The sequence below is a fragment of the Aplysia californica genome, unplaced genomic scaffold (assembly GCF_000002075.1).
Source record: "Aplysia californica isolate F4 #8 unplaced genomic scaffold, AplCal3.0 scaffold00032, whole genome shotgun sequence".
In the NCBI taxonomy this organism is placed as follows: domain Eukaryota; kingdom Metazoa; phylum Mollusca; class Gastropoda; order Aplysiida; family Aplysiidae; genus Aplysia; species Aplysia californica.
Genome location: NW_004797302.1, coordinates 1,172,069 through 1,185,044, shown reverse-complemented (window position 1 = coordinate 1,185,044; position 12,976 = coordinate 1,172,069). Strand labels below are relative to the sequence as shown.

Sequence of the window (12,976 nt, the reverse complement as noted above, 5' to 3'; positions counted from 1 at the left end):
GCTGGATTCGTACGTATCGTGAGAAAACGAACGCGACCTAATGACTTTCCTTGGCGACTGTCCTGGTCTTTGAGATTCTGATAAGCCTTCTATGTTTTCATCACTGCGCTCGTAATCCGTACCATAACTGAGGCTTGGCTGGCTCACGAAAGTCAAAAGATGAAGGGTTTCCTCGAGCTAGATGTTTGGGTCTGGCACAGGAGGTTGGGAATGACTTGGGAAATTAAATGTGGGGTTATCGCTCTTGTTATTCCAGATAGAATAATAATATGCTGTTGAAGGTAACAGACCACGCTCACGACCCCGCGCTCCCTGGACAATTTTATTTGTGGAGTCCTCACCCACTTCAGAGGGTTGCTTGCTCGAGCTCGCTCGTAGACCAAGTGTGAATTTATAGACATTTATAGTGGCATAATATACAGGAAGATCGAAGGCGTGTTATATTTAGGGATACAATTATAAAACATTGTCTAAAATATAAGCCATTAACTTGTGCGATTGTGCAATATGATTATGCCATGTTTACAATTATCTTCTTTTTTAGTTTAAAAGCTTTGTAAAAATGTTTTAGCGATGGTGTTCAGTACTGCTAATCGATTGTGACAGTGTGTTAAAAGATAAACAGATATTGTCTTCTGTGCAGATGAAGATTGTTTGATCCATAAGGAAGCCGGTAATGGCTTTTAGTGTTTTGTGGAACGCATATGAATGCGCGTCTGAGTGTGTCTGTTAAAGTGTGTTTGTGAGAATGTGGTCTGTTCATAGACTATAAAAAAATCATTTGTCAGAAGCTTTTGCAACAGTTAACCGATTTGGTGGATTCAGCATTAACATAATTATTATTCTCTGATGTTACGACAGTGTGTCATTTAAATGCAGTTTCTTATTTTTTTAACTTTTGAATAGTACGTTGCAAAACACCACAGCAGCGTATGGATGATAACGATGTATCTCACCTTGTCTAAAAGAGCTCTAGACAGTCTCAAACCTGACACTGAAAGTGTTAACAGTGTTCAGAGCGGGAAGTATTCGCCATCGTTTGGACTTCATCAAACCAGACACCGACGTCTAAGGGAGGAGAAGTGGTGAGAAAACGGATTTTTCCTGAAAAAAGTATTTCCATGTGGGTAATCTCTAGATGTTGTTTTTTTTTCAGACCATTTTTGTGTAGGAGTTTTACATCCCTTTGGACACAGCTTCCATCATTTATGAGGCGGGCTTCCGATTCTGCCAGTCAGGGCCAATTCGGACTGAGAGATACAGCTTCCCAGTAGAACGACCGAGATTATACTAGATAAAATGTCTCCCAATTCGGGAATCGAACTCGGATCTCCAGGGTGCGAAAGTGAAGCGTCTGACAGCTAAATCACTGATGCCAGTATGTCTAATCTGATTGTTTGTCGTCGATTCTGTTTTTGAAAAACAGATGCATCGTCTTGGTTGTCATACTGGTTGGGGGGGGGGGGGGGGGTTAAGATAAAATTTATTTTTCAATCAAGAATTGAATTACCGGAAACGGTCAGTTGCAAAATGTATAATTGAATCTAAGTAGTTATTTGGTGACGGGTGGGGGGGGGGGGGTTGGGGAGGGGGATTTTAATAATATGTGTTCGCCTGGAGAAAGGTCCCCGTAGTCGGAAAGTTTGGATATTGAAGTAACGGCTTATTGTTTTAGCAAATTTAAAGCTTAAACACGCTGATTTTTCAATTGTCCAAATATCTTGAGTCGTTTTAAAGATGTGTCACGTCTCTTTAAAAAGGTTTGGACGAAAACCCAATTTCTAGCACATTTTAAAACTTTGGTGAGGTACAATATGTTGTGTGCAAAAAAAAACAACTAAAAAGAATATCTAAACTTAAATTATCAAACATTGCTGCCAATGTGTTAAGGAAAAAAATGGTTAAACATGTTTTCTGATGAAACCAAATTTTTCGTTGCTCAAACATAAATAGCTTTGCGGAAAACGGGGACCTTTCTCTAGGCGTCGGTGGCCTAGTGGTTAAGCTCTCGGACTCGCAACCATAAGGTCGTTGGTTCGAATCCCGTCAGGGGCCCGATGTTGTGTCCTTGGGAAAGGCACTTTACACGAATTTTCCTCACTTCACCCTGGTGGGAATGGGAACCCAGCTATAGACAGCAAAAGATCTTGTCAGTTTGTTAGTGTTTGAGCGCTTAATCAGCTGCTTGCATTGTATGCTTCCCGGGAAGCTTAGAATGTTTCTGAGTGTTCTATGGTCTGCTGGGGTAATAATATAGTGTAAAGCGCATAGAGCCTGCTGTTGAGCGGGGGTGTGCGCTATACAAAAGCTACTTATTTATTATTATTATTTATTATTCACTCACACACATATCTAACAAAATTCTAAAGCTGAACACTTATTTTCAATTCTCACTGTAGAAGTCTAAAACACTTTTTTTTTCTTATTCAAAATTCAGCGCCACTACACAAGTTCAAAACGACTATGACTTTGGTGCTTGTGTTCCAATTATTGCTACCCCCTCCAACTTCTTATTTGCTTATTTCACAACCACGAATACCACCACCAACAACAACAACAACAGCAGTAACAACAACAACAACAACAACAACAACAACAACAACAACAACAACAACAACAACGGAAACAAACCCTCCCCTACCCAAAAGATAAAAAATATACCCTAAATACCAGTCACCCCCCCCACCCCTCCAAAAAATACCAAAAACAAACAAACGAAAAATATCATAACAAAAAATTTTTTTTTTAAACTGCCAAGACGAAATATAATACGCCTTTTTGGTACAATCTCTTTGGATTTGTCCAGAAAGGTTTTACAGTTTTCAGCAATGTGACTGATTGTAGTACAGAAATGCCCCCCTCCCCCCCTTTCCACCACAATCCCCGAAAAAAACTCCACTCTCTTACAATCCCTAAAATAGCAGGTTTCTGCTACACCTCTGACATCTACATTTCAATCGATTTGTCACGACATTTATCTTTGGAAATGCTCAAAGCCATCATACTATTGTTTTTTCATTTACAGGTCCAAACTTTTGAGTGTGAGTGGTTGGTGGGTGCTCTAGTGTAGTTTGCTCCTGCTTTCAAATCAAACATCTCTCTATCTCCCCTCCTTTTTGGGGGAGTTTGTTACTGTCTTGTAACAACCCTAATCTTTTGCACTTATATGGCCTTACTGTGTTGCAAGTTCCGTAAAACTCTTACTAATATCAAAAACCTTGAGTATGTATATTGATAAAAGAATAAAAGAGAATTGAATATTCTAATTCTTTTTTGAGCGTAGCCAACAGGAGCACGCGAATCTTTTCAAACATGCGACAGTTGTTGTTTTTTTTTAGTAATTAATGCATACAATATGGCGTCAAAAAATCCGCACCATTATCAGGGCTTGGTTACTTTTGCTTGAATTGAGACTGAGATATAGTCGTGGGTACAGAGCTATACCACGGCAGAGCAGCAAAGGAATAGGTTAACATGTGTATCGTAGATCGGAGAGACAAAATGAATGTTATTGGAAGTAAATCTTTTTCCTGTTGAAATACGTTTTATTGAAGAACATCAAAGAGGTGGATTGCTTCAGTTATTTCTTTTAAGGTCATCTGGAACTTTGAGGAACACATCAGAGCAGTGAAAAGGCTTCAACCTGTCATTTGAAATGTGTTAAAAAGTAGACAATGAATACCTAAAGTTTGCTGTTTTTAAGAGAAGAACGGAGCACCTGTTGATTTGTCCAAAATGTAAGTACCGTTGTCACTGCCCCATAGACCAACGTTTTAGTTTTGCAGAGGTTTAATGGTTTCAGCACCAAGGAAAGTTCTTCTATGTTGTTTCCAAAGGCTACAAACAACAAATGTTCCTTTCATTAGCCTATAATCGAAGTATTCTATTCCAAGTTTCAACTTCCATATTTCTGTTTTATTTTTTTTTGTTTTTTTGTTTTTTACAAGAAGACAAACCTAACAATGACGGACACGAATGTGCCTGATTTTGAGCCCATCATCGAGTACCTGGGCGTAAAGGGAAAATATCAGGCCGTCCAGGTGGTGCTGCAAGCTCTGGGGACCTTTAGCCTTTCCTTTGCTGTACTGACCGGAGTGTTTACAGGTGAAAAGCTGAAGTGTTTGCTCCTTGATCCCATTCTTCTTTAAAATTTTAAGCCTTTGCATCAGTGGCGCTGGTTAGTCCCACTTATTTACTCTCCCTATCTTACTTCTGACTGTTTTGCTTTACTATCCCTCTCTTGTTTTTGTCTGTTTTGCATTTTCTTAGCGCTGAATACTCATTGCTCTGTTGTTGTCCTTCTCTTTATTAAAATGTTACTTATCAGAAAGCTACTGTTAACGCAGAACAGACTATTCTAAGGACACATCACTTTGTTCCCAGGAAAGAAGCTTTAAAAAGGGGATAAATAAACCATTTAAATGTAGCAAACCATTCTCTGACAAAATTGTCCATCATTTATTGCAGAAGCTACATCTTGTCTTAAACAGTATTCCTAATGATTCGCGTAAGAAATATTCCTCGTAAATGTTATTATCATAATTAAAATGACTGCCTCAAGAAGGACAGAATGGAAAGAATGTAAAATGATTTTGTTAAATATAAAAAATGTTTAAAAATAAAACTATTTTTAGAAACAGACTCAAACCTAAGATGCATATTATACTTTAGATAATTCTTAGTGCCAAACCTATTTGGCTGGTAGTGTGTTATTCTTCTCTAAAGATTCAAACGAGTCATCTGCATATCTTAATTCTCTTAAATGCATTCCTAGTGCAGCTGGCTCGCCATTTTATCCCTTCTTAAGTTATGCTCTACTTCCTGCACTATTCCCTCTGCATATATGCTGAAGATATTAGGTGATAGTATGAATCCTTTACAGATGCCTTTTGCAACAGGAAATCCTTCTGTTGTCCCACAATTATGCTGTTTGGCCAGTTGTTATTTTCATAAAGGGATTTGATCAGATCAATCAGTTATTTTGAATGAAAGTTCATTTCTTATTGAGTTTGTTACATGATTCCGATAACAACCCCCCACCCCCGTGAAAAATAGTACAAACTATTACTTAAGCCATTGCTACGACGAAAGGCAAGTTCTGCGAAGTCAGAGCCAATACAAAAACAAACACCAAGAAATCCCAGCCAGCGCCCGTCTGAAGGAATAGATCTCCCCAGGGTACGAGCCGGCCCACGAGTGCAATGCCGTGAATGTGACGGAAATGAGGGATCTCTTCTCTGTGCCGGACAACGCCAGTCTGGAGGCAAGCTACGGGAAGTGTGCCGTGACTTTGGTGGTCAACGACTCTGCCGCTGTGACGACACATACGATGAGCTGTGTCAACGGACACAATTATTTCGGCAACAAATATATTTCCTTTACGTCTGAGGTGAGAATAGTAACATCAGAGTTGACCGAGACAGAGAGGAGGTCAGAAATTGAATCAGGGTTCGAATGATATATCTTTTGTATTTGGCTTTCTACAGGCAGGGGCGAAGGCTGACTTGTTTAACAGGGTAATCAAAGTGAGACAGGACCCGATAGGGCCTGGATAATACCACACAAGAATCTTACTCGAGAGGGCAACACTGAGTTGTTAATGAAAGCAAACCTTGAATTCATGTTCTTTGCATGTTAAACCGCTAAAATAATCGGGAAAGTATTTAATTAAAAATTTATTCCAACTAACATTATATCTAACTTTAGATGTGAATACACGAACACAAAGCAAAGAAGCAGAGATGTCAGGACTTTCAGTATTCAGTACTAACATGTATTACCAGTGAGTTTGAACTCTTTGGTAGAACATGAAAATTATTTATTTTTTATTTCACATTTGGCTGCTTTTGTCTAGCTTTTTGCGTCCAGGAGCCGGTGTCATTATCGAGGTCACGATCTGATTATAGGACGGCAAAAAAACGTAGCAGTAAAGATATTATTAGGAGTTAGTTCCCCTCACATCTGTGAGGTAGACTCGACCAGTGTAATAGTTAGCTTCCATAATCAGTGCTTCTTGTGTCTGCTTATAACTGGGGCTAGAAAGGGGTGAAGAGGGTATATGTGGCAATAAAACCGTTTAGACTGTTCTACACTTTTTCTATCCAATTCTTTTGGTAGACTCTTCCAGCCTCACTTAAAGCTTACTTAATCAAAGCTTGCGACTGCTTATGGAGTGGCTCGATAGGGGTGAACAGGCTATTTCTGTGGCAGTGAAACTGTTTGGAATGTTAGGGATACTGTTCATTGGTGATTATGAACGTCGTTTTACATTAAATCTATGAGGTTTACGTATATTGGTGAATTTGACTGCGATAATGTTTCAAAATTAGTAAGAGAAACAGTGATTATTTGATTATACAGACGCTTCGCCACTGTCCACAGGTTGCTACCTTAATATTACAAAGTTCTATCTGACATGTTTGGCCTTTTTCATTTACTATAAGACCATTAGGTCAGAAACATACTGCTGTTCCATTTAATCTATCATCTTCTTTAAGTCATTCATAGTCGTTATTAAGATATTCAGAGTTCCATTGAATAGCGGTTGACACGTTGTAAAATCTGAACTTATAACGTCAAATTTCTCAAAACTAGGTACTGGGCAGATAGAGCTTTGTAATTCTGATTTAGTGAGGTGCTACACAGCCTATACTCCAGTAATAGTGACTGCCTGCTCGAGAAAAATGTTTTGGAAGATCCAGGAGCCAACGGACTCTACTTTATGTTCAAGAAACAATAGTATGTAACTAGTGAAGACTACACTAATTATCGCTTAAAGCCTTGTCTGCCCACAGACCACAACTATTTTTTTTTCAAAATTATTCACATTGCTTCTGAGATGTCTGAAATCTCACCAGGTTTACTGTTTTACAACAAATCAAATGCACCCGCCACCCTCCTAAAATAAAGATTTATTCTTTTTTAAACAGCGACAAAAACAAAGTTTTGTTTTTAAATTTGGGGGGGGGGTATCCAATGGCACCTCGTAAGTAAATTTATTAACGTCGGTCATTTCTTTTAAAGACTCGGATCTTTGGCATTTACTTACTTTTTAAACTTTCTTTCACATTTCCATTCCCCGTTGACTTAGAGCGTCGAGGGGAGATGCAGTTTTCTATGATAGGCAAACTCTTCAGCTCTTTCAATTGAGATGTTTTAACTTCTTTGTGTGTGTGTGTGAGTGTGTGTGTGTGTGTGAGTGTGTGTGTGTGTGTGAGTGTGTGTGTGTGTGTGTATGTGTGTGTGTGTGTATGTGTGTGTTTATACTTGTGTGGGGGTGGGAGGGAGGTTGAGGTGCTATACGTAACAATTACCGACCTTATCCTCTTTAGATGGACCTGGTCTGTGAGAGAGCCGGTCTTGGAGAGCTCTCGCAGACAATGAATTTGTTAGGCCAAGGCATCGGTGGTTTTATCTTCACATCGCTCGCTGATCGCTTCGGTCGGAAACCCATCTATGTCTTCACGTTGTTTGGCATGACGATACTGCACACCCTTATAGGAGTGGCGCCAGAAGTAGGATCTCTGACTCTGTTCGGCTTCCTCATTGGTGGATTCCAACAGGTGATTGTGAACGTCATGTGAGGTTGCCATGACAAGTTCTGATATAGTTTAGTAGTAGTAGTAGTAGTAGTAGTAGTAGTAGTAGTAGTAGTAGTAGTAGTAGAAGTAGTAGTAGTAGTAGTAGTAGTAGTAGTAGCAGTAGTAGTAGTAGCAGTAGTAGTAGTAGTTGTAGTTGCAGCAGAAGCAACAACAACAGTAACAGATAGTTGTAGGAGTAGTTGGTGTGCTTCTCTGTGGATGTGTCGATTCTTTTGTAGTTGGTGTTTAATTGTTCGTTTTTAAGAACAAGGGGGCTAAGCCAGATTTCGGGGGTTTCCAGAAATCTTTACCTATATCAAAAGTGGGCATTGCCCTACCTATATGAGAAGTTTGGTTTTATTGATATGTATATTTGTTTGGTTAAAGAGAAAACTCTTCTTGTTTTTTACAGAAACTGAACAAGGGGTAGGAACTTTATCTTCGATTTTCTCAAAACATCTTTTTTCGGGATAGCCCCCTTGTGCTTAAAAGAGAACAATTAATGTCAAAGACTTGTCACACCATGAGCTTCTATACACAAGAAGAGTATTATTGTGAGGAAAAGTTGAGCCTAAGATATCCCTTCAGTAAACTCCCTTAATTCCGTAGCGTCTGTGGCCTAGTGGTTAGGCTCTCAGACTCGCAACCGCTAGGTAGTGGGTTCGAATCCCGTCAGGGACCCGACTTTGTCTCCCTGGGAAAGGCACTTTACACGAATTTTCCTCACTTCACCCCGGTGAGAATGAGTACCCAGCTATATACAGCGAAAGATCTTGTCAGGTTGTTAGTGTTTGAGCGCTAAATCGACTGCTTGCACTGTATGCTTCCCAGGAAGCTGAGAATGTTTCTGAGTGTTATAGGGTCTGTTGGGGTAAAAATGTAGTGTAGAGCGCATAGGCTTTGCTGTTGAGCGGGAGTATGCGCTTTAGTTCTATTTATTATTATTATTATTATTATTATTATTATTACTATTATTATTATTATTATTATTATTATTATTATCATGATTATTATTATTATTACTATTATTACTATCATTATTATTATTATCATTATCATCATAATTAATTAATACACACTAGGCATTTCGTGCGCTCAGGGCACTCTTTGCACTCATCTATTTGATCGTAACGTCGCGGTCTATGGTGATCACGCTACACACTGAAGCTTTATAAAGAGAAGAGCTGTGGCTATGATACTAACGCACGGTCTAGGGTATTCAAATTCAAGTCTACGATCAAACCAAACTCCAAACTAAACACTTGGGTTTTTTTTTCCTTCTGAACAGGGTGTTTGCCTTTCCTCCGTAACATTGTGCACGGAAATGATGCCTCCCCGTCACCGCATGTTGGCCTCTATGCTGTGTGGTACCCTGTGGTCCACCTCTGTTATGGTACTAGGACTGTTAGCTTGGCTGCTGAGATACCACTCTTGGCGCACACTGCAGCTGGTCATGATAGCCACCACCTCGTTCTGTGTCTTTCTGCCGTGGTGAGTTGTTTTTCTCATGCTTTTGTATTTTGAGACATCTGCCATTCCAGATTTCTTTTGTATTTTTTCTTAATTAATTTTATTTGGGAACCACCGCTTCGCCAGGTTTCTTTTTTATTTTAGGTGCTTAATTTAATCTTACATTTTTAAACTAACATCTTCCTTTCCATTTCTCCCTGTGTTGTCCTTAATTATTTTTGGTAATGATATTTTTGCCAGGTCTGGCCCTAAAGCGAAATATCAGGACAAAATTTTGATTAAAAACTTTTCTTTTTTTAGTGAGTTTGGACTCGTTTCCCTGTATCTTCCAAAGCAAATCCAAGTCGTATGAATCCTTTCGTTCTCCTGAATGTTATTCTCTCCTCTCTACTTATTGTTTGGCCTAAGTAGTTACTTTCCGTCAATTTTCATTGTTCTTGTTTACTGTAGCAACCGTTTTGTAGCTGGTGTAGTCAATCACCTATATGGCTTTTGTTTTATCTGTGTGGGTTTTTAGGCCACTTTGTAATTCTCTTTTTATGTTGTTAAGGTAAATCTTGATTTGTTGTTCACTTTCAGTGCTAAATGTAATGTCATCGTCGAATCTCAGTTCTTTCAGGTGTTCTCCATTGATAAAATGTCTTTACTGGGCGATGTTGCTGTGAATAGTTTAGGTGATATGGGATACCTTTCTCTTACTACTCCTTCGATGGCAATCTTTTTTTTTTCTAATACATGTTGTGTTATCCAGTTGGATTCGAAATAAATGCTTTTCAATATCTATATATATATGCATGCCCCATTTATATAACTTTTCTGAGAGCTTTACAAATTGCAGTGTTTTATGGAGCCAAAAGCTTGCTCACATTCATTAAGTCCAACGCATGTTGCTGAAGACTGTTTTTGTGGTGTTTTTCAATTACATAATTTTTTATGGTGCTTACAAGAGCAGATTTATGTGACGAAGTATTTTCAATTAACTCATAGCTAGAGATATACTCCTCTTTCATTTCCACGCAAATTAAATGATTTACTCAATAAAAGGCCATGTAGGATTCTGAATGGAAATGCTAATGGCATATTTATTTGATGCTAACAAAGCTGCTAATTGGACTGATTTTTGTCGGGCCTAGCTATTAAAAAATAGCAATAACGAGTTAATTTCACTCTCACTAAAGCACGTACGTGAGGAACGTTTTATTGCTTTGGCATTATCTGCTTTAACTTTATCCAACCATTATTTCTGCTGAAATGGTAATGCCACTAAGCCTGCTATCATTTTGTTATTTCTGACGGTCTCCGGTGGCGGGAGGGAGAGGGGCTCTCGTAGTCGAGAGGTTACGTTGTTTGCCTCTCATTCAGCACGTCCCAGGTTCGAACCCCGACAGATACGGAAAATTTTCTTCTCTTAAAATTTCTCCTTTCACCCCCGTTCTTACTTTCTAATAATGTTCTGTCGACTGCTTTCTTCCCCACTTTCTGCCCCCGAACCCCCCACCCTCCCTATTGCCCCCCCCCCCCCCCCCCCACCTTTCGGGCGCCTGACTCTTTCTGCAGCCTTTCCACCGCTACTCCTTTGCTTCTTCTTACTGTTGTCTTTCAGCCACACGTCTGATCTTGTAGTAGGTAAGATCGAACACCTAGATTTCTCAGATTTAAGGGCGAAAATTTTCAGAGGTCCAGTGTGCAAGTTGAGCACGTTAAAGATTCCTTAGTGGTCCTAAAATGAACAAGAGTAGGCTTCGGCCATCACCCAGAAAAAAATCAAAATTCTTACCAAACCGAAAATGTTTAATGTGTCCTGCACGCTCATATGACCCTACGCAGTTGTGAGCGTGGTAAGACACTAACCAAAAACAAAATTTTAACAAAAGAAGTCTCTTGAGGGTCCATGTCGGACAATAACTTACTGTACTTACATATTATCAAAACTTTTCAAACTTTCCATTTGACATCCAAGAAATCGGAGTTTCTGTGGATTGTTAGTAACGAATTGAATTACAGAACAGAAAACTAGTCAATATTAATAATAATAATAATAAATAATAATAATAATAATAATAATAATGATAATAATAACAATAATAATAATAATAATAATAATAATAATAATAATAATAATAATAATAATAATAATAATAATAATAATGATGATGATGATAATAATAATATGAATATGAATAATAATAATAATATGAATAATAATAATAATTTTTAAAAACAGCCAACTTTTGAGTACTCAGATAGTAATCAGACTCGTGTGCGTGATGGATCTGTCCAGGTTTCTAATGGAATCTCCAAGATGGCTGGCCTGTAACAACCGGGCAGATGAAGCCCTGGAAATCTTCAGGAGATGGTGTGAACAGAACGGGAAGGACTTTGCTCATGTGAAAAGTCTCTTTGACAAAAATGTTGTGGAAAAATTAAGGTGCGTCCAAATAAAACTCTACTTCATAGCGCAGGTTTGCTTATAATATCTTATTCAATTGAAAGATGGACTACCAACACTGAACAGAGCGGGTGGTTGACAGGTGCGCTGGTGTGTTTTGCGCCTTCTTTTCTATCCAACATCTTTCGTAATGATCTGTCTTCATTTTTTTGTTAGTTACTCTCTTGTAACACATGTAGTCTTCGGCACATATATGACCGTATTTTGTTGCAAGTACTTATTATTTTTTTTAAACCCGCTGCAACTGTAAAGAGTTTGTTTCCATGCCAATGGCCCAATTGTCCAAAGTTCGTGAATAGATGATTTTTAAAAGTTGACGGTGTTTGAGACATCTCCTAAAACAGTCAATACGGTTTTCCTCTGGCGAGATGTCATTCTGTGTCATAGATTTTCCATTGTTAACTAACATGACTTATTTCCTGCTATAGATTTGGTATAAGATACAGCCCAACCTCCTCCCCCAACCACACACACACACACACACACACACACACACACACACACACACACATACACACACACACACACACACACATGCGCGCGCGCGCGTGCGCTCTTCCATCTGCAAAAACAGCAAGTGCTTAAGAATTAAACACAACAATTATTATTAGAGGGAGTGAAAAACTACTACATGTAAAAGTGTAGAAAACTTTCTGAGCTTTTTTTTTCAATTGAATATTAAAGCTTTAAGAGGTTCAACAATTCAAGGAAATCTCACAAAGGCTGTAAAAAGTCAGAACCATTACAATACCGGTTCGAGATTCCAGCAATGTTCTCGTGTTGAGGATTTTCTTCAACCGGGTTTTATGATTTTTTACACTTTTTCTCGCAGAGTCAAGAAGATGTTGGAGGAAAGAGAAGGCGAGGAGAAGCCAGAGCTACAAGTGGAGAAGTACACCATCTTGGATCTATTCAAACACAAGCAGATCGCACTCACAAGCTTTGTCCTATGTTTTATCTGGTAGGTTTCAACACCAGAAGGTTTTATTATAAGATTTCGTTGCTATTTTTGTTAAAATAAAGATATAATGACGTTCTTTTATTGCGTGGAAAGGTACTGCTGAAACCACAGATGGGGAGAAGATAATTTGAACCTATCAATGGTGCCCTTCCATCACCTTTTCATATGATTCATTAGTTTTGACTCACACTCTATATAAACTGGCATCACGCTTTACTCTCCAGGGTAAAAGTAAAGTTTAGCCCCCCTTAGAACTTTAGTCTGAATACTCTGTATTTTTTGCAGTAAATAAAACAATGTTAATAAAAGACCTAAAGACAACACAACGTGTTATTGATACAGTATACTTCTTTTACAAATTTCGAAATGTAGAAGAAAGACAATATCCGCTTGTGAATTTTGATGATGATGATGATGATGATGATGATGATGATGATGATGATGATGATGTTGAAACTAGTGCTAATGATACATTTTCAGTTTTGTGGGGTATCTTAAATCATATATATATATATA

At 38.5% G+C, this 12,976-nt stretch overlaps 1 protein-coding gene across 1 annotated transcript in view; it reads left to right on the top strand.

Moving 5' to 3' along the window:
• Positions 1-3,962: 3,962 nt before the first annotated feature.
• The window catches only part of LOC101852148 (solute carrier family 22 member 6-B-like), a 15,277-nt gene continuing 6,263 nt past the window's right edge, over positions 3,963-12,976 (top strand). Inside the window, exons 1-6 of the mRNA XM_005091591.3 lie at positions 3,963-4,104; positions 5,178-5,389; positions 7,332-7,562; positions 8,869-9,071; positions 11,332-11,478; positions 12,332-12,460. Coding sequence (XP_005091648.3) covers positions 3,963-4,104; positions 5,178-5,389; positions 7,332-7,562; positions 8,869-9,071; positions 11,332-11,478; positions 12,332-12,460 — 1,064 coding nt within the window. The remainder of the gene's footprint in view (positions 4,105-5,177; positions 5,390-7,331; positions 7,563-8,868; positions 9,072-11,331; positions 11,479-12,331; positions 12,461-12,976) is intronic.